This window comes from Mycteria americana, chromosome 12, assembly GCF_035582795.1.
Source record: "Mycteria americana isolate JAX WOST 10 ecotype Jacksonville Zoo and Gardens chromosome 12, USCA_MyAme_1.0, whole genome shotgun sequence".
In the NCBI taxonomy this organism is placed as follows: Eukaryota; Metazoa; Chordata; class Aves; order Ciconiiformes; family Ciconiidae; genus Mycteria; species Mycteria americana.
This window is the reverse complement of record NC_134376.1, coordinates 17,841,905-17,861,518: the sequence shown is the minus strand read 5'-3', so window position 1 is coordinate 17,861,518 and position 19,614 is coordinate 17,841,905. Positions and strand designations below refer to the sequence as shown.

Here is a 19,614-nt window from a genome sequence, read left to right as displayed (position 1 = left end):
AACATGTCCCTCATGTATTTTCCAGGCTGTTTACTTGATTCAAACCCAAATTTCCCAACATACTTACCGAGTTCAACCTACGGAGTCCCCAGCAGGATGAGTTTGACCCGTCCCTCAGCGAGCACGGCCCCTGCTCGGCATCTCTAACCGGCCCGGCGAAGCTCCTGAGGTGACTCCGAACTCGCGGGGGTGGCTAGAAAAGCCCCGGAGACGACTCTGCTCATTTTGAGTCGCCCGGCTTGCTTGGCAAGGGGGTCATCAGGGCCCGCTCCCCGAGCTCAGCCCCACGCCGAAGCCGTTCGCCTGGGGATAACACACCGTCCCGCCTCCGGAGGGAGCGGGGGGATGCTCCTTGGGAGCAGCCGGGTTTCCACACCAAGCAAACGCGCGAAGCCCGTTACCGGAGGACGCGCAACCCTCCTGCTGTTGCAGCACGGGGGTCTACGAGCCTCGGGATGACTCCAGAAACCGGGGCCGAAGGGGTGCAGCGCCTCCGGGGGGCTACGCGGCTGCTCTCAGATTTTAAGCGGACAGGGACTGAGGAGGAAGCAGGGGGCTCGGCCGATGGATCTGGATCGGGCCCCGGCCCCGGCCCGCTGCCTCCCGCCTGCGGCCACGTGCCCCCGCTGCGGGCCGGGGTGGGCGGGGCCGGGGAGAGGGATGGACAAGTGAGGCCCGCCCAGCCGGACGCAGCCGAGCGGAGTCGGGCCGGGGCGAGCAGACCCGAACAGAATCGGGTCGAGCCGAACAGAGCCGAACCGAAGTGAGGCGATGCCGCCCGCCCCTGTGGCGGGACGCGGCTCCGCGCCGCCCTGGGCTCCCGCCGAGACCGGCGATGGGCCCCCGCAGCCGCACCGTTCTTTCACGGCCCTCGCCGCCCCCGGGGAAGCCCGCCCGAGCGGGGCCGGGCCGGGGGCTGAGCCGCGGCCTCGCCGGGCCCACCCGGCGGTGCGACCTCTCCGCTTCTCGCCCTGGCAGAGCCCCGGGGCCGCCCGCGTTTCCTCATGGCTGGGAAGAAACCCATCGTGGCGTTCGGGGCAGCCGGTGAGTGCACGGGGAAGGGCCCGGCCCTTGCCCAGGGGCTGCCGCCCCTCCGGAGCCCCGGGGCTGCCGGGCTCTGGCCCAGGCCGGTGGGAAGGGCGAGGGTTGGGCCGTGCCACGGTGACCTGCCCGGCGGCGGCGGCGAGGTGCTTCGGGTGCCCGCAGCAGCGGGCAGGGGCACCGACAGCCTCCGGAGCAGCCGGGCTCGGGGGCTCCGCGGAGGTTCGGGGGGTCTGGAGCAGCAGCCCAGGGAGCAGGCGGTGGGCGGGCAGGAGGGTGGGTTGGAGGGACTTGGGCCCTGTGTCACAGAGAGAGCCTGGGGTCGAGCAGCTCCATCTCACAGTTCCAGCTCATCCCACCTCCCTTCGTGAGCAGAGCCCTGCGGGAAGCCGGGGCTCTGAACAGGTCTGCACCTACAGGGGCTCCGGGGGGCTGCGTGGCCCAGGCTCTGCTGGAAGATGGGATCTTCAAGGTCCACGCAGTTACGTGGAGCCCCGTGAAGAAGGAGGCCGAGGAGCTGAAGCAGAGGGGAGCTGAGGTCGTGAAGGTGGATCAGGACGATGAGCCATCACTGGAGCTGGCCTTGGCAGGTGCTTACGGAGCCTTCGTTGTAACCAACTTCTGGGAGCACTGCAGCAAAGAGAAAGAAATCACGCTGGTATCGGTGCTTACTTTAACAGGGACCACATGCAGAATGGCCTGGGAGAGGGGGATCGAGGGACAGCTGTGTGGCATTGGGGTGGGGGTCATGGGACAGCTCTTAGTGCAGCCTTGCCAGCCCTGATGGTTCAAGCGGCCAGTCCAGAAAAGTCCCAAGGCCTCGCAAACAAACCAGGTCCCAGTTCTTGCAAAGCCAGAACTTGTTCCCTGTTCCCTCGCAGTCAAGTGGCTCCAGGGTCTGGTGCCTTCAGGGAGTGGTTAAATGCCTTGAGCCTTGGCAGGGTAGAGAGCACTGCCTGGGAGTCAGAGTAGCAGGAGTAGGAAGACTCGGCTCCGCAGAGCCTTCCCGAGGCTGAGCCAGGACTGTCGCTGCCTGCAGTCCTGTAGTTCTCTGCACTTGTGACTTTGGGGCCAAAATGTGCTGTGGCATCAGAAATCCCAGGGCCTTCCCTAAGGGTGGTGTTCACTCTAGGACAGATTTTGCAAGGTGGCACGATTGCCACGCCTGGATGGCAGCAAACGAGAGATATTAGGGCGGGTATTTTGGCCCTAGCAGATCTTTAGGGCTAGTGTTGGTGTGCTTGGTGGAGGAGCTAGCACCAAAGCTGGAGGGTGTGTGCTCTTTCTAATGGAGGATGGTGTAAGCAGAGGACTCAGTTCCACCTGGGCAACTCACAGGGCTCGTTGGGTCTGCTCAGCCCTGGTTCCAGCTGAGGGCTCGGGATGCCAGATGCTGCGGAGCTTGCTCAGCTGGCGTGTGTTGGATCCTGCCCTCCTGCCCAGCACAACAAAGGGGAAGGGGTGTGTGTGGGGATGATGAGAGCTCCCGTGTGTCCCAAGGGAGCCATTCCCATCTTCATGGCTGGCTTCACCCTTCACCCAGGGAAAGCGACTTGCTGACCTGTCGAAGTGCCTCGGTCTGCACCACGTCGTGTACAGCAGCCTGGAGAACACGAAGCAGCTGACGGGGGACCGGCTGGAGGTGCTCCACTTCGACGGCAAAGGTGTGGCGGAGGAGTACTTCCAGAAAGTTGGTGTTCCCGCCATGGCCATCTGACTGCCATTCTACTTTGAGAACTTCCTCTCCATCTTCAAGCCGCAGAAGGTCCCACAAGGAGATACCCAGGACAAAGGTAAGACAGGACCTCTCGCTCTCCAGGTCACTGTCCTGTAGTTCGCATCTATTCGCACTGTGCAGAGGCTCGCTGAGGGGTGGTGAAACCACCAGGGCTGCAGACTGATGGGGAAAAGAGGTCTGTGCCAGCTTGACCACAGCAAGCTGCAGCTGCATTATGGTCCTTCAGACCTGTTTGGTGGCCTGCAAGAAATAAGTGAGATCCCAGTCCTGTTTCTGGTGCTGAGGGCTGCTCTGCAGATCCCAGAGTGTCTCTGGACACCCCAGCCCCCTGCAGTTGGGACATCAGAGGTCAGAGGTGGGGCTGCAGATCTAGGCAAGTCAAGGTGCTGCTCTGGCTGCTCACGGTCTCTTAGCTCAGCCCTGCAGGTGCTCTCGTGGCTTGCCATGCTGATGTGGTGCTCTTGGCTCTTCCTCACCTCGTGTTCAGAGGCTGGGTGCCAAAAACTCCAGCTGTACCTCCTCGGAGCTGGGCGGCACTCTGACCAGGATCAATCTCTCCTGTACAGCACTGCCCATGGGGGACACCCCCATGGATGGGATGGCGGTGGAGGACATTGGGCCTGTTGTGCTTTGCCTGCTGAAGTCCCCAGAGGATTACATAGACAAAGTGATCAGGCTCGGCACTGTTCTCTCCCAGCAGCCGGGCAAGACCGTGGAAGCCAGCAAGGTAGGAAGCATCCCTTGGTGTATGTGATGTTCTTGAGGTGGGGCGAAGCTCGCTCAGGGCCCTGCAGCCCTCCTTGTGGTGAGGGGACGATCCTGGTGCCTTCGCAACAGCTAGGCGCTCTGCAGGTCCCTGCCCGGGCCGGGCTGCTGCCGGCTGCGGGTGAGCACCCCTGCCTGGCAGCAGCAGAGGAGCAATGTGCCCAGCCTCTCCCGTTGGTCTGCAACGGGGAGGGGGACCTGTACGGGGACTGAGCACGGACAGCACTGGCAAAACGAGTGCTGTCCTGCCCCAGCAGCAAGGTCAGGAGCTGCCGGGGTGGTGGGCCCTCGTAGCTTGGTGTACGGGTTTGGTACAACCTAGTGCTGGTGTCCAGCGTTAGTCCCGCTGCCCCTGCATGTGGCTGGAGCACACGCTGGCACCAAAACTGCCTCGTCGGTATCGTCACTGAAGCAACCCATGCTCACGGAGCATGTAGGTGTGCCCGGGCAGGTCTGAGCCTGGGCCTGGGGGATAACTGAAGCGGGCGGTCTCCAGAAGATCCAGGGGCCGGGCAGTCGCCAGTGGGGCTGGGCACCTACAGAACAGGGCTGTGCTGTGTGCCCCTCCCTTCAGCAGGTCTTCCCTGAGGGCCTTGCCGTGTCACCATTACAGCGCTGGCCTCTCCGTGCCCCATGACTTTTTTGTTTGTTTGTTTGTCCTTTGGCTGTGCTGCTCCCCTCGGGCAGCCAGTACAATGGATGAGGGGTGCGGTGGCTCTCTGCTTTGAGAACAAAGCACTTTTCAGCAGAAACAAAGCACCTCTCATGCTCTCTGCAGGTTCCGCTCTGCCAGGGGCAAATAAACAGCTCTCTTCTTCCCTGGGCCCCAGAGCAGTGCAGAAGCACAGTAGTCCACCCTTTGATTTGGGCAGAGAGGGTGGGTGTTGGGGTACCAGGGGGCAGCCTGGGTTGCTCAGGCTCTCCAGAGCTCTCCTGTGTCCCCCAAGCCCGTGTTTCTAGGCCCCCTCAGCCATGGCTCGTACCCTGGTGCAGGGAAGGGCTCCCTCATAGCTGCTCCGGGCGTCGGCTGCTGGGGAGAGTGGGTTGTGTGCCAGAGGTGGGGGCTGGCCCCAAGCAGGCTGGGCTCTTCCCTGCCAGGCAGGACCGCAGGGTACTCAGCGGCACAGCCCTGCTGGTGGCTGCGGCCTTGGGGGGCAGCTGGCTCGGGACAAATCCAGAAAAAGCTCCTGAGCATCTGTGTGGCATGATTTCCCCACCACCACCCTTTCTCACGCTGCGTCTGGAGGAAGGATGGCCTAGAGGAAACTCCTGGGTCAGCACCGACCAAGACACAGTGGTCTGCTTCATCCCACCTCCCACCAGCGTGCTCTGGTGAAGGCTTTCCTCTGCCTTGCCCTCACGCTGCAGGGCCGCTGCTTCGTTTACACAAACCCAACCAAAATGACTTGCAGAGCAGCAGAGCCCTCCTCACCAGTGGAAGTAACATGGCAGGCTGCTCTAATACAGCCCTCTTCGGCTTCCCTGCATGGTCTAAGGGAAAGGCCCCAGCGGCCTCTGCCCTGTGACAACACTGTTTTCTCCCCAATTCTTTTTGCAGATGTCACCGGAGCAGTATGAGGAACATGGCTCCCCTGGGGCCAAGGAAATGGCTGCTACGTTCCGTTTCTACGCCCTGAAGCCAGACCGCAACGTGGACCTGACCGTGAAACTCAACCCCAAGGCTCACACCTTCCCTCAGTGGGTGGCAGACAAGAAGGCCGCCTTCTGACCCTTCCCTCCCTCCTCTTCCACTCGAGCTTCTGCAGCAGGTAGTGGGAACTGGGCAAGGAGGCGAGCTGCGCTGAGCCGTGCTGCCTTTCTGCTAGCACCCTGGTGAGAGGCTGGCCCTGCCCGAGCTGGGAAGAGCTTTGGTCTGTGTTTGTGCTCCAGGGCTCTCCTGCGACGTGGTCGAGACTGTTTAGACCAGTGCAATTAGAACAAGAGGAAAGGCTGTACAGCTGCAGGCAGACAGGTGGGAGAAGCGCTACCTTTGCACGCTGTCTTCAGGGAGGCGTTTGTTTTGTGATTCTGGGTGTTTTCACGGCTGTGGGGTGCTGGCGGCTTGTTTTCCCAGGATCACCCTCTCTCCTAGGCAGCTCTGAGCAGACAGTACCACTCGGTGAGCTGAATGTGTCGTACCTCTGGGCCCCGAAGGGCAGGGCCTTCTCTGCAGCCACTGCAGGTACCCACAACCAGCACCGGTGCAGGCTCCTGAGCAAGCAGAAAACGCTGGGGTTTCCCCATGGACCAGGTTCCGGCACTGCAGGTGAGCAGCATGCCTGGAGGGACGGAGCACTGCCTTAGCCCCAGCTGGCAACAGGGACTGTGCCGCGACTTCCTGCGCTGGGTAACGTGAAAGCTGAGCCCAATTCCTCAACTCGGACAGCTCTCAGCTGTGGCCGGGCCTTTGGGCTCCCAGAGCTAATTTCAATCCCTAGCCCTGTGAGTTGAGTAAAACCTTTGCAAGACTGTCCAACCTTAGGATTTAAGACTCCCTTAAAAAGCTCCTTCCCCCACACCACCCTCTTTAAGGTACTGCTCAGATAAGAGCTCTGGGCTTTGACAGTCTGTGCCTGTGCTTAAAGTCAATCGCAGCCAGCAGCAGGATGCTCAAGCCATCGAGCCCTATCCTCTCCTTCTCTGAGAGAAGACCTTCCTTTCTGTTACTGGGGGAGGGAAAGGGGGTGACAGACGAGGTTGGAAGAGTAGACAAGGCAGCAAGGCACAGCACGTGTTAAATATCTTTATGAAGTCAATCTTATTTACATGGATACAGAATCACTTTACAGACAGTTTAATCAGGAGGCAACGCGTGCTTTATTTCAGCAAATTAAGGGCAAGACTATGACACGTCCTTGTTTAACTGGTCGATTAGTATGTGGGCTGTGTACCTGCACGGTATAACTAACAACAGCGGGCTACAGTAACCATGAAAATACTCACTGCAAGAGCTCGACTCCACCTCGACTTCACTTGTATTCTCACACACGTAGGAACAATGACTCTTGATCAAGTATTTATGCTACAGGTGTTGCGCTAATGTAATAAAAGACTTTGTCCCAAACTGGCAAAGGGCTTGGTGGTAAACTTGTACCCATTCAGAAGCAACAGCATTTGTGTTGTAACTTTAGTTAATTGGGGGGGAGGGAAGGGGAACCTGAGGCAAAGTGCAGATTCCATCACTGCTCTTTGTGCAGGAAATCAGCAGGACTAAGAAACCTCACGGCTGCTGAGGGAGCCAGGACAGCTACAGCTGGGCTCTGACGAGTCCCAGCCACAGGGAGGCTTCCCACGCTGAGAGATGTGCAGGACAGGCAGGAGGGCTGTCATGAAGACAGGGTTAAAACTCACTGACCCACCAAGTCTCCTAGGAGAAAATAAGCAGTGACAAGTTCACCAAGCACATCTAGCATTCAGAAGGGCACCTGAGTGAGCAGCAGCCATCTTGGACTCCATACAGCAAACTGCTCCACTCTGTGCTGGAAGGACAATTTTTATTTCACGTTTCCACTGTTCTGGATTCTAAATAATATTTCAGCATTAATTGTTACCAAGTAAGTTTCCAGCGGCAGTAGGGACTGTGGAGCTACCTCAAGAGAGCGCTGCATTTCTGCAAAGCTGGCATTTTCCTTCATTAGCACTTCCTAGGACAGCGGGTGGGTTTTGTATCATGATGATTGTTGGTGCCTCAGTGGTTTGTAGCCTCTCCAGCTGGGATTCTCACTGTGCTGCTGACTGACATCCTTCACTCTCCAGAGCCCGCTGCCAGAAAGATTCATCCCCAACTGCAAACATGATCTGCTGCTGCTGGCTCTTAGTTTCCAGTAGAACGCTTCCCTGCAGTTGAAGCAAGAGAAAAGTTTAGTGTTTCCTGACTGAATCGGCCTAAGGTGTGCAGCAGCCCCTGCAGCCTGCTTTGCGAGCGCAGGCACGAGCGCACCTGACCTGCCATCACACTTTGCCAGCCATGCAGAACGGACAGCTTTGAAGCCTGCGGTGACAGGAAGCTGAGTCCCTGGAATCCAAGACACCACAGTCTGCCATAGATGATCTTGAGTCTCCAGCGCTCCCTCACAGCAGGCCAGCACCAACTAAATGGCACCCTGAGTTATAACACTGTGCTCGTTTGTGCGGCAGGGGCTTTGCTGTGCTTTACGACAAAGACTGATTCCTTCCTGGTGCTGTAAGCCCGCGGTAGGGGCGAGTCCAGCCTGCGTGACCAGCACCAGAGGCTCTGCAGGCCCATCTGCGCCTCCCAGCAAGCCCGGCCCTTGTGGTGGCAGCAGAACTGCCCAGTCCCAGCTTAACCAGCTAACGGGAACACCCTCGGTGCTTTGAATCAGGTACAGCCACTGAGTGGACAAGGAAGCAGAGCTGCAGGGGAGGCCAACCTCTCTGCAGATGTACCCAGCATTTTTCCAGCATTTTTGCTGCAGCAACAATGCAATTTAGTCCCTGGCTTTTTGCTCCAGGTCACAGGGGACAGCTAGGGCTTTTCACACCAGTGGCTGGAAGGCCTGAGGCTAAGTGAGAAGCAATGCTGTGCTTTTGCTGCTTCTACCTCCCAAGAAGTGCAAATTCTGCTTAGTGTGGGGGAAAGACGACAATAAAACACAAGAGGCCTCCTACCTCGGATGGGGTGTCAGGAGCTAAACATTTTCTTAAGTTTGGAAAGGAATCCCTCCTTGTTCTCCTCAGCCTCAGGCCTATCCCCGCCTGCGTCAGCGCTAGCCGTGGCCCTGCCACCTGGACACAAACAGCAAAGGGCTGCAGTCAGATACATCTCCCACCAGTAGGCAGCACCCCTGACGAAGTGAGAGGGTTATTTTAGACGGGGAATGGTCAAGTCAAGGCAGCTGGTTTTGCCTGCGTCCTCATGTACAGGGCTGCACCTGGCAGCGAGCCACAGTACTGGACCACTTCAGTGAAAGCACTGGAGAGCCCTGACCCCAGAAGTGGGAAAGACGACCGTGAGCCTAGGTAACACCGTTCCCTTCCCCTCTCCCCAGGGCTCCAACTGGCGAGGGAATTCTCATGCTGCACAATCAAGTCGGGGACCCCACAGGCTTTGGAAACAAGCACTTGGAATTGAGAGTCTGCCACCAAAACCAAGTTGTCAGCTTGACCACCACCAGCCATGACTTTAAAGAAAAAAAACTATATTGATGGTCCCTGGAACAATCTGTCTTCCTGTTTCATGGTTGTGTCGTGACCCTTTAGAGCAAAGCAGTGCGAAACCATACCAGGAGCCTGCCTCAAGTAATCCTCATGCAATGCTCAGACAACCAGTGTCAAGGAGAAAATGAACTCAGGCTAGAAGGAAAAAGGCTACGAGTATTTCAGAACAAGTGTCCAGATAAGGAATCTTCCTGACAGCAACGAGCATAACTTTCCTATATAAACAGGTCCTGAGAAGTTGGTTGTCCCTCCAAGAAGTGGTTACAGCAACAAAGGAGACCTCTTTGCTAATCTGCTTTTTCTACAGTAAAGCCGTCACTAGCGAGACCCCTGAATCCTCCTCGAGCTTTCTTTGCACACAGAGAACACAAAGTCCAGTCCTCCCCCTCCTCCCACAGCTGACTGCTGAGCTCAGACTGATGCAATGGTATGAAATACTGAGGCCTGCGGCAGAACACGCCTCCGTCCGCTCGGGGTATTTCTGCTTCCCAGAGCAAGGACACGCTTTCAGCAACAGCCTGTCTCTACGCTGCAAACTACTGGCATTGGTTTTTATCCACCTTGCTGCCTAACTGTGGTAAAAACTGGCAGGTCTGCTTTTCAAAAAACAAATTTGGGGAGCATTTTTTTCCTTTGGCACACAAACGTCTTCTTTAAAAAGCTGGAATGAAAGTTTTGTGTTTAGAGATCTCTCCCCTTCCCCCCAAGGCTGACCTTTAATGCTTACCCTCAGCAGAAAAGAGTTAACTTCTGTGTTACGGAAGCACTATAAAACATAACATTGGTAAGTATTGGCAGATGCTGCCTTCCAGTATCCTGAACTTCAGCCTGTACTCCTCAGGCTTTGGAGAACCTGAGTTCCTGGGATCGTTTAGCAGCTTTGAAAGACTCTCACCTTTGCCTAGCTGTATGCAGTCATAAATGTCCTTTTTGGTTTCAAACAGAAAGAAATCACAATCCAACCAGATTTAAGTTCATTGTTCCAATACAAGCAAAGAAAAAAATTGTTTCCCAATAGCACAAGACAAAGCTCTTGCCTTACTGTTCTACCATATGGTTTTTCTTCAGCTGCTCTTGCTGCCAGGTACCTCACCACTGAAACTTAAGAAACACAATTGTTGGATCAAAATTTTTAATCTGGAGCTGAAAGAGCAGCTTTACAAAGCTCCCAGCTGGCTTCACTCCCTCCCTCACGCTGGACGCTGTCTACTGACTGGAGCCACCACTCAGCGCCAATGAATATTTCTATCCAAGATTCCCCCATGTGCACAAAACATGGCTTAGAGCAACCTTGACAGCAGTACTCCCCTTCAGCTTTCAAGGAGAACCGTCGCCGCTGTGGTCAGAAGCACAATGGATTAGCTCACACAGAAAATTGGCCTCAAGCACATTCTCTTTTTCTACCTCTGCTACTAAGACAAGTTACTTCTGGCACAGGGGCAGAAGCAGGGAGCAGAAGGCTTTCATAACCACAGCGAGACTCACCACAGCTTGTCAGGACCCTGGAGTATCTCAATACCTGCTCTCTACTCGTGCACAGATTTGCCCAGTAAGTATTAGAGTAAAGCCTTCTGGGAAGAGGCTACCTCCTTGCTTTGTGCTACAGCGTATTAGCATCACACTAAAACTATTTCCAATATAACATGCTTGGCAGGTTGTGCTGACATGCTGTCTCAAGGTGACCTTGGCTCACCTTCCTCCCCAGGAAGTGCTCTGCACTCCCATGCCAACTCCAGGAGGAAGAAGCCCTAATTCCCATCGCTCACCTGATGCTGTATTTGTGACTCCATTCACTGTGCCGTCCACATCTGCCTCGTCCTCGGCGTAGCTCATCATTAAGGCTCTCTGGCGATCTGTCAGCCTCCTGCAGGTCGAAGACAGAGGTGTTGGCTACAGCCGTCTTTAGGGACAGATGTATCTACAGACCTCCTTAACCTTCTCCAGCAGCACGCACAAGAGGCAGCTACTGGAAGTACAAGATTAATATACCTGGCATACACCGCGAATCCCTACAGCGCTCTTAAAATGAGCAATCTGTAAAGAATAAGCCTCAGTAGAAGAGAAGAGGTATGACCCACTGCACTTCACCAAACTGCAGTGAAAAACCAAAATATTTTGAAGTGCTGAGAAGAACTGTATGGAGCTGCAACAGAACACACATCTGGTGGGGAGACCTCAGGAAATGAACTCCCTTGCCAAGTGCAGCAATACAAGCTAACAAGTTTCCTTCACCACAGGATCAGAGGGTGGCCAAGCAGCCTGAAAAGCAACTGCCAAGGACTTCAGTTCCTTTAAGCTGTAGGTGTGAGAGCACAGATGCGTTCTAAGCCAGAACACTGAATGTATGTAACTGGGATCCAGACAGAATCGCAGCCAGCCAGCCAAATACACAGGTGAAGAACTACTTATGTATTTCCAGGGTTTAGGATTTTTAGAGCTGGGTTGCCAAATGGTATTATTAAAAAAAAAGTCTACCTCACATCAGAATTAAAAGAAGAGTGAGAAATTAATGATCTTGATAAAGCAGGAAGGAATTTTCACAAACTCTTTCTGAACAATGTTTTTTGCAAAAAGCTCAAGGTTTCACAGAAACTTGTATTAGCTCTACTTACTGAGGAACTTTTATCTTTATGTGAATGTAGTGGTCTCCGTAGCCGTAACTGTTAACCTTGGGAATGCCTTTCCCGCTCAGTCGAATTCTCTGGTCTGGCTGAATACCAGGGGGTATCTATGAACACAGAGGGGATCACATTTATTACTCTAGTTTAACCATTTATAAATTACATTACATGTCTATAAAAATTAACTACTTCTCCAGCAAGCTTCAAAGTAGGACGGGAGAGATCTGGTACGTTCATGCATCTGGACACATTCAGAAGCTAAGTCAGTAATGACGGAAAAGCTTTTGAAGGAGTGAGTAAAGAACCTCACACAGTCTGTAGACCTTGGATGGGATTTGTCCAGCAATCCACCCAGCCCTTCCCTTCCCTGTCCCTACACAGCGACAGGAAAGGAGGTGTGACCAAGCAGGTCACAAACCACCTGAGGCTCAATCCTGAAGAAGTCTGAAACGTGATACTGGCGACTTAAGAGATTTGCACCACCTTTGCAGCAAAGGAGAAGCCTCTGCTGTCCCACATCGATTTATGCCCAAGCTCTTCCACATAATGGTACTTACCGTGATATTGATTGTCTCATACAAGCCTTGACATCTGGCTGTGCCTCCCAGAACAGCCTGTGCTATTGAAATAAGGAGGTCTGAATGGATATCTGCTCCGTTTCTTCTGAACACAGAACTTTTTTGAACCTAAAAGGCAGGCAGTTCCAAAGAGAAGTGAGCACAACACCATGAAGTTCTCATGGTAAACCACTTTGAAAGTTCTCAGAAGAAAACATACCAGAATGCTGTAGTCAGACCCTTTACCATCCACAGACTGCATGGCTAAGAAGTCCAAGTTAATGTTCAGTCTTTTAGAAAAATACAGATCTTGACATGACCGTGATTAGCCAGAGGCTTAGGAGGATGCCTGCTTCCTAGCTCAGCAACTCCCTCCCCTAATCCTGTTGTTAATTTATCAGTGTCAGTATGATTCTGCGGAGACAGAGAAGACACTGCCTTGTCCGGTACCCTGAACAGGGGAAAGCCAGAAGAGAAGAGGGCAGCAAGCACCTTTGCAGTGGCCTCACAAGCTGGAAGAGAATTAAATCCTCCTGAACCACAAAAATAGGTGCTGAAAAAAAGTCTTCTCCTTGACAGAGATGCATATGGCAGGGTACCTACAGAAGAGGGCCCCAGCTACAAAACACGCGCAAAGCGGCACTTAACGTCTATCTGCAAAAGGACATTTGACCAGCCTGCCTCTCATGGGCATTCCCACAGCCCTCCTCAGCGCTCCCACCACTGCAAGCAGACAGCTCCTACACATCTCCAAGTCAAAGACTCAAGGCATCAAGAACCTACCCTGCATCAAGAACCTACCGATGCACACTACCATAAAGGCCTCACCCTGGAACAAGCAGCGCGATTCTTCGTGAGCAGACTTAACGTTACACCACTTGTTACAATGCAGATCTTCTGCTATCTCAGAAAGTTCACGTGGCTCATGTTACCTCAGCTGCTTCCAGGGATCACTCGCTCTTCCTCCTCTGTCCCCCATTCAGTCAGTCAGGCTTCCCAGGCAGTTGCAAAAGGAACCAGCAACCGACTTAAATAATGAAAACAGCCAACAATATAACAATACGTACCCTGAACGTAATGAAAATTTCTTTCTTTCCCACAGGCATCCGAACTGTCTGCCCATCCTCAACGCCTGCAATCAGAAAAGAGGGAACGTTACCTTCCATTATAATCCACGTGTTATTTGAATACCTACAGCTTTTCTCTTCAGATCTCTTGCCATCCCCAAAAGCCTGCCACCACAGCAGCACCTGCGCATCCAGGAGCACGAGACACAAGACCTACCAGCGGGCAGCACAGTAACTCTCCCCGGGAGCCGTGGCCAAAGGAATGAGGTGTCAGCACGCGTTTATACCTCTGAGGTGATGGCTATACATCAAGCAGGCTCGTTACTTCAATCCCTTACAGAATTCTTTAGGGAAATGCATCAGACTAAGGAACCCTGGGCAGCCTCCACAAACTGCAGGAAAATTACAGGCTGCTCACCCCGGGCGATCTCAGAGAAGCAGGTCTTCAGCCCCACCACTCACTTTGTCCTCTTTGGTGAGGAAGGCCATCAGCACTCTTTTCTGAGCCAACCTTTCAGGTTTCCCACCCTCCCCCCAAGCTTCATCAAGGACAAACGAAAGATCCAAGGCAACAAAACCTTTTGAGTTTCACTCTTCAAAGGCTGCTGAGAAGGATCCACGCAAGAATCAAAACCTCGGCTCAGGAAGGGCAAAGCAAACATTTATATCCACGGCCAGAAAGCTAATCTCATTACTAACCCTCTCAATTGCCAAGCTATCAAGCTGCTTTGCTCTTAAGATAACTTCTCTGCAGCAAAACTTCTTATGTTGCTCTCACATTCATACCTGGCAGGGACCAGCCATGCTCTGGAGGCAAGTGCCTTGCTGTTGGCCAAGTGGAAGCAAATAACTATAGTTATTTAACAGAGGGCAGCACACAAGTACAACACTAACCAGCTGGCACAGGAACCATCACTGTCTTCTTTTGTTTGGTTTGCCCTGTTCCTCGACATACTACGCATGGCGTCGTTATGATGGAACCACGACCGCCGCATCGTCGGCACGTAGATCGCATTACAAAAGGGCCGGTATTTATCGTCTCCTAGTGAAGAAAACACAGATCGTACGAATATTTGGTACCGAGATGGTACTTTTCACTTCCACGAAACACTGCCAGTGACTGGCCCACCACATCTTGAGTCCCTCTAATTGCACATGCAACCTGACAGGACAGCGATAGCCTTCAGCAAGGGGTGGAGCAGAAAACTGGCTCAGAAATCCAAACAGGATGCTGCTTGTGAGAAGCTGGATCAGATTCAATCGTCATCGCATTCTGATTTCCACTGAACACCATCACTATAAGCAAGTGTCTCATGGGGAGGGGAAGGGAAACACAACACTTTCCATCTCTAGGTTTTAATGCGCAAGCAGGACAAAGCTCCTTACAGTGCTATTTCACAAAGAACTACAAACATCTGTATTTTGAAGAATCCAAAGACAACCCACTTGCATGAATTATTGCCAGAGTCCAGGAAAACACTATGGAGACTAAGCTATGGACTGAACTGTGAAAGCCACCCATCAGATTGAAGCACGTGAGGAAAGAGCACGGTGGGAAGAGCTTGCAGCCTCCTCTGACCAACTACACTGTTCTGGGCAGAAAGGTACTCTGGTCACAGACTGATTACCGGTGCCCATTTTGATGCGTGGAAATTGAAAGCCTGAAGCTCGATCATGGAACGGTTTGGGTTGGAGGGGACCTTTAAAGGCCATCTAGTCCAACCCCCCTGCCATGAGCATGGACACCTTCAACCAAATCAGGTTGCTCAGAGCCCTGTTCAACCTGACCTTGAATGCTTCCAGGGATGGGGCATCTGCCACCTCTCTGGGCAACCTGGGCCAGTGTGTCGCCACCCTCAACGTAAAAAATTTCTTCCTTAAACCTAGGCTGCATCTCCCCTCTTTTAGTTTAAAACCATTACTCCTTGTCCTATCACTACAGGCCCTGCTAAAAAGTCTGTCCCCATCTTTCTTATAAGCCCCCTTTAAGTACTGGAAGGCTGCTATAAGGTCTTCCCAGAGCCTTCTCTTCTCCAGGCTGAACAACCCCAACTCTCTCAGCCTTTCTCCACAGGGGAGGTGTTCATTTCTTTACTTACTGTAAGTAGCATGCATCTTCTTATTCCATGATTACCCTTAGGCTATCATCACCCTCCTCCTCCCTCCACCCCTCAATTCAAAGTATCCAGTTTAATATCCAAGTAATTTCAGAATTATTACATCATATAAATAGGGTTACGTAATTTCAGAACCGTTACATTACACAAATATGTTTTGCTGGATGTACGATACCAGATGATCTAGCCCTGAAGGCTAGTGCTTTTACCTGGGCAGAGCACTTCTCTAATACAAAGAAAGTCTTCCTAGTGCCTGTTAACATCAAGTCCACATTAACTCCGCTTCACCCAAGAGAAGCCTGATGATTGTAGTGAGAATTTTTCTCTGGGGAAGGGACTGACTTGCCCCAACAAGGAAAAGCGCAGCAGAACCCGTGTCTTAAAAATCACTTACCATGCCAGTGCCGCTGCAGTAGTGACAGCGCTGCGCTTTGGTACCAGGTTCGTGTCCTTTACCATTGCATCGCTCACAGGAGTCGTTGATGTTCACCACAATCTCCTTGTTGACGCCTTTTGCGGCTTGGGTGAACGTCAGTTCCATTATATACTGTACAGGAAACAGGGACGTCAATCTACAACTGATATGCGATGGGGTCTTAAGCAGACTGAAATTGTTTTGGGCCAAATATCAAACAATGCTTAAAATACATCCAGGTAATAATAGAAAGGAGGGAAGAAACAGATTCAGAAGGGTTCTGCCTCATCTGAGGAAGCAATAATCTGTCTCATATAAATAAAAAGGGGTACAAAAGGATAGCAGACATTCCAGGAATGACAATTACACCAGTCTGATGAGTAGTCGCGTAGCAGAAACGAGATTTAAAAAATAGGAAAGAAGGAAGTAGAAATAGAAGTCAAGCGTTTTTCTGCCCTCAGGAAAACTCTTAGTACTTCTGAAGGCTTTGTTTAATGGGAACGCAGCAACAGGTGAGGGCGAAGGCTTTCAATCCCAATGACAGTATCTGTTCTTCCTCAATAAACTCTTTCCATCAGCAAAGATGACTGCACAAAATAGGAAATTCTGTTTATAATAGAAAGGCCGGTTTTAGTAAAGCCAGAAGTACCAAATACCAAGCACTTCTGAAGGCAGCACATGAACCAACACTGTCAATACTTGAAAGAGCAAGAACAAGAAATAGGTCTTGTTTTATTACAGGCTCCACTGCAAAGTTAAGCCAATTAAGTTGCAAAATTAAGACAATTAAGCAGTCAAACCTAACGCTGGAAGGCCTGTTTTACAGTTAAAAGGTATTTTGTGGTTTTTAGCATTACAGATCAAAGCAGGCATATGTAAATCAACGTACAGCAGAAGAGAGGCCTCTACAACAATGGAATTGTCTGGCAGCACCACCTGGTGTCAGGGAACACCAAATGAAGTAGCTGAAGCCCAGAAAAAAAATATTCTATCTGGAGATGAGGAGAACATATCCACATGGCTTACCAAAAATACCTGACTCTCCCACCCATACAGCGGGACACTCATGTGCTGATGCTCCCAGAAGCAAATTCTTTGCTTAAGCTCGCTCCCGGAGCGATCTGTGACAGACTAGTGTCCCTCTCCAGCCTTTGTGGTTTTCATTTCTCATTTTCATTTCATTACTGAGAAGATAAACACACTTCATACCTCCTGTGGCTGGTCAAAGACGTTCTGAAAATCGCCAAAAGGGGATCCGGAAAACTCTCCGAAGATTTTTCTGAAAAGCTCTTCCGGATCAATCGATGGACCGCTGCTCCAGTACTGCCGCCCAGCACCGGCACCTGCTGCGCCAGGATCAAAACTAGCCGTGCCGTACGCATCGTATTGTTTCCGCTTCACTTCATCACTTAATACCTTTGAGGCAAAAGAACGACGGCATCAGGACACTGTACAGCAGCTGGACAGCCTGCATCCGCAGAGCAGCCTCTCTCGGGAGAATTCAAGGCTACAAGCCCCCATTCTCAAGCCTTCTTGTCATCAGGAGGGCTATCCCAGCTCTCAGGAGCGTATGAATTACTGACAAGCCGCTTCTTCCCTCGTATCTCTCAGCTTGTCATCAGGAAAATGACAAACCTTACTAAGTCATCATAAGCAAGAATAACTTACGTTATATACTCAATCATTAACGTATCGTGTGGAAGCTGGTGATAAGAGTGCCGGGGTAAATTTGAAAACCCACGAGAGCAAAAATCAGCACAAAAGAAATGCTGAATGAGCTGAAGAGCAGAAAGAAACGGGGCTGGGGTGCGGCACAGTGGAAGGTACCTTTGTCTCAAAAAGCTAGTAACTGCCGACAGGGGTTTTTTTGTTTGTTTATCTAATCTGACCAATAATTCCACCGCAGTGACCACCCCATCCGTGCCAGTCAGTCACTGTTAAGAAAGAGCACAAACTCAAACAGCCCAAAACATACGCAGCTAAACCAAGTACGTGGGCTAAGTAATTTCCTGGAGACACCGTCGGGACAGGCACTCACGCCTAAAGTACAAGACATGAAAAATTAGCCATGGTTGTACAGGAAATGCACACACGAAATGTTTCGCCCCATCTACCCTCCAATCTTTCCTCCTTGTCATGACAAGAAAATCCTGCATATTACCTCATAGGCTTCTGCCAGCTGAGAGAACTTCTCTTTAGCTTTAGGGTCATCCTTATTTGTATCAGGGTGGTATTTCTTTGCCAGCTAAACAACAAAAATTGAAGTATTAGAGACAAACAAAAGTAATTTACTTTAGGATAGCTCACGTGCCAGGAAAAACATATCTGGCAAAGCCTGGCATTCACTCTCTATATCTTAGGGAACTAAAAGCCTTCATTTTCCGTTATCATCCCACTATAAGGAACTACAGAAGCTGCTCCTGAATCTCTCGGCAATCCCAGGACCTTCTGGAAAGACCCGAGACGACAGCGCAGGCGGACCACGCTTTTGAAGAGATCCCCAAACCGATGCGCTGAGCTCTCCCTCCCCTACCTCCCCTCCTCTCCGGCGGGTGCAGACACGGGGATCTCAAAGCCTTTTTTGTTCTTTGCCATACAAGGGAGGCTGCGGGCGGCCACGACTCCCCTACCCGGCTACGGGCCCTCGGCCGCGGCCCGGCGGTCGCCCGCCTGCCCCGGCAGAGTCCCCCCCGGCAGGGCCCGCGGTAGGACGTGCCTGGTAGTAGGCCTTCTTGATCTCCTTCTGGGAGGCGGTGCGGGGCACCCCCAGCACCTGGTAATAGTCCTCCTTGGCGCGGGCCGCGGCGCTGCTGTGGAAGGAGGCGGCGGCGGCGGCGGCAGCGCGCTTCGTCCCTGCGGGAGAGGAGGGCAGAGGGGGCCGGGGTGAGGCCGGGACGGCGCCGCGAAGGGCGGGAGGCGGCCGGCGGGAGGGGCCCGGCCCCCCGCCCGGCGCCGACACGACCGCCCGCGGCTCGCCGCCGCCCCCCGCCCCGGCCCGCTGAGGCCCCGCCGCCGCCCCCAGCCCCGCTCACCCGCGGCGCAGAGCCCGGCGCACAGCGGCAGGAGGCGGCGGGCGGCGCGGGCCGAGGCGGCGGGGGGCGGCGGGACGCTGAGCCCCCGGACGAGCCAGACGAGCGGCAGCCGCGCGTCCCCCGGCCCGCGGCTCCTGGCGGCGACGGCGGCGGCGGCCGCCCCGAGCCAGCGCGAGGAGCTCCCGGCCGCCATCTTGGCCCGCGCGCAGCGCTGCGCCTGCGCCAGCGGCGACACGCGACGGCACGCGCTGCGCAGGCGGAGGAGGACGCAGCGCGCCTGCGCAGTAGCCCCGCGCCGCCGCGCCGGTACCGGGTGCCCGTTGCTGCGCATGCGCGGTGCCGCTGCCGGGCGCGGCCGCCGTAGCGCGGCGGCGTCGCCCCGGGCTTCGGCCGCGGCGGGGCCTGGGCCGCTGGGGGTGGCCGGGGCGTTTTAGCTGCCACGGGCGGGGAACCCCTAGCAGAGCCCCGGCGCGGCGGCCCTGGGGGGAAGCGCCGGAGAGCCCCCGCGAGCGGTGCCCGGTGACCGTGCTGAGGAGAGCCAGGGGGAGGGGCGGGCAGGCGGGGCCCTGCCGGGGAGAGCTCGTCCCCGCGGGCCGGTGTGGGGAGCCGGGCCCAGCCGGACCCCGCACCCCCCGGCGACGCCCTCCTCCGGAGGGGCCGCGGCGGCCCGGCCGTGGGAGGCAGCTGCCCCGCAGCCCGCTGGTGGCTCCGCGCCCGGGGTCTTCTGCTCCCGGCCGAGGGCGGTCCGCCTGCCTGGGGCGGGGCGTGGCGGCCAGCTGCAGTAAAGGCTCTCCTGAACGCGGACCGGCTGCACCGGCACACCGGCTGCGCCGGGGGCGGGAGCTTTCCTCCGGAGAGGAGGAGGCCTCGTGCCAGGCGCGTTCCTCCCCCGGCCCCGTTACCGGGGCTGGCGCGCTCAGGCGCCGGCAGAGAGGCCCGGCCCTGCGCTGCGTGGGCGGGCGCGGCAGCAGCGCTGAGCGCCGAGGGGGACGGCGGTGTCGCAGCCCGGGCGGCAGGGAAGGAGGCCTGGGCTCCACCGGGCGTGGGTGACGCCGCGGCCGGGCCCGGTGGGCTTGGATCCAG

At 54.4% G+C, this 19,614-nt stretch overlaps 2 protein-coding genes across 3 annotated transcripts; one reads left to right on the top strand and one right to left on the bottom strand.

Annotated features, from left to right (window-relative positions):
• The first annotated feature begins 590 nt into the window (after positions 1-590).
• NMRAL1 (NmrA like redox sensor 1) lies at positions 591-5,498 on the top strand. Its single transcript, XM_075515634.1, is given in 5 exon segments — positions 591-1,044; positions 1,417-1,699; positions 2,585-2,834; positions 3,346-3,506; positions 5,103-5,498. Coding segments are annotated over 5 exon segments (1,074 nt in total). The 5' UTR covers positions 591-835; the 3' UTR covers positions 5,274-5,498.
• A 775-nt stretch (positions 5,499-6,273) lies between these two features.
• On the bottom strand, positions 6,274-18,877 carry DNAJA3 (DnaJ heat shock protein family (Hsp40) member A3). 2 transcript variants are annotated; one of them, XM_075515632.1, is made up of 12 exons: positions 18,532-18,877; positions 18,216-18,352; positions 17,661-17,744; positions 16,709-16,915; positions 15,479-15,631; positions 13,862-14,009; positions 12,968-13,032; positions 11,901-12,029; positions 11,335-11,450; positions 10,489-10,586; positions 8,174-8,290; positions 6,274-7,381 (listed from the first exon to the last, which is right to left on the bottom strand). In XM_075515632.1, exons 1-11 carry the CDS (start codon positions 18,860-18,862, stop codon positions 8,187-8,189), a joined length of 1,572 nt encoding a protein of 523 aa, XP_075371747.1. In that variant the 5' UTR covers positions 18,863-18,877; the 3' UTR covers positions 6,274-7,381; positions 8,174-8,186. The 2 variants fall into 2 exon arrangements, with proteins under 2 accessions (XP_075371747.1, XP_075371748.1); XM_075515633.1 differs by lacking the exon at positions 8,174-8,290.
• Between the last annotated feature and the right edge of the window lie 737 nt (positions 18,878-19,614).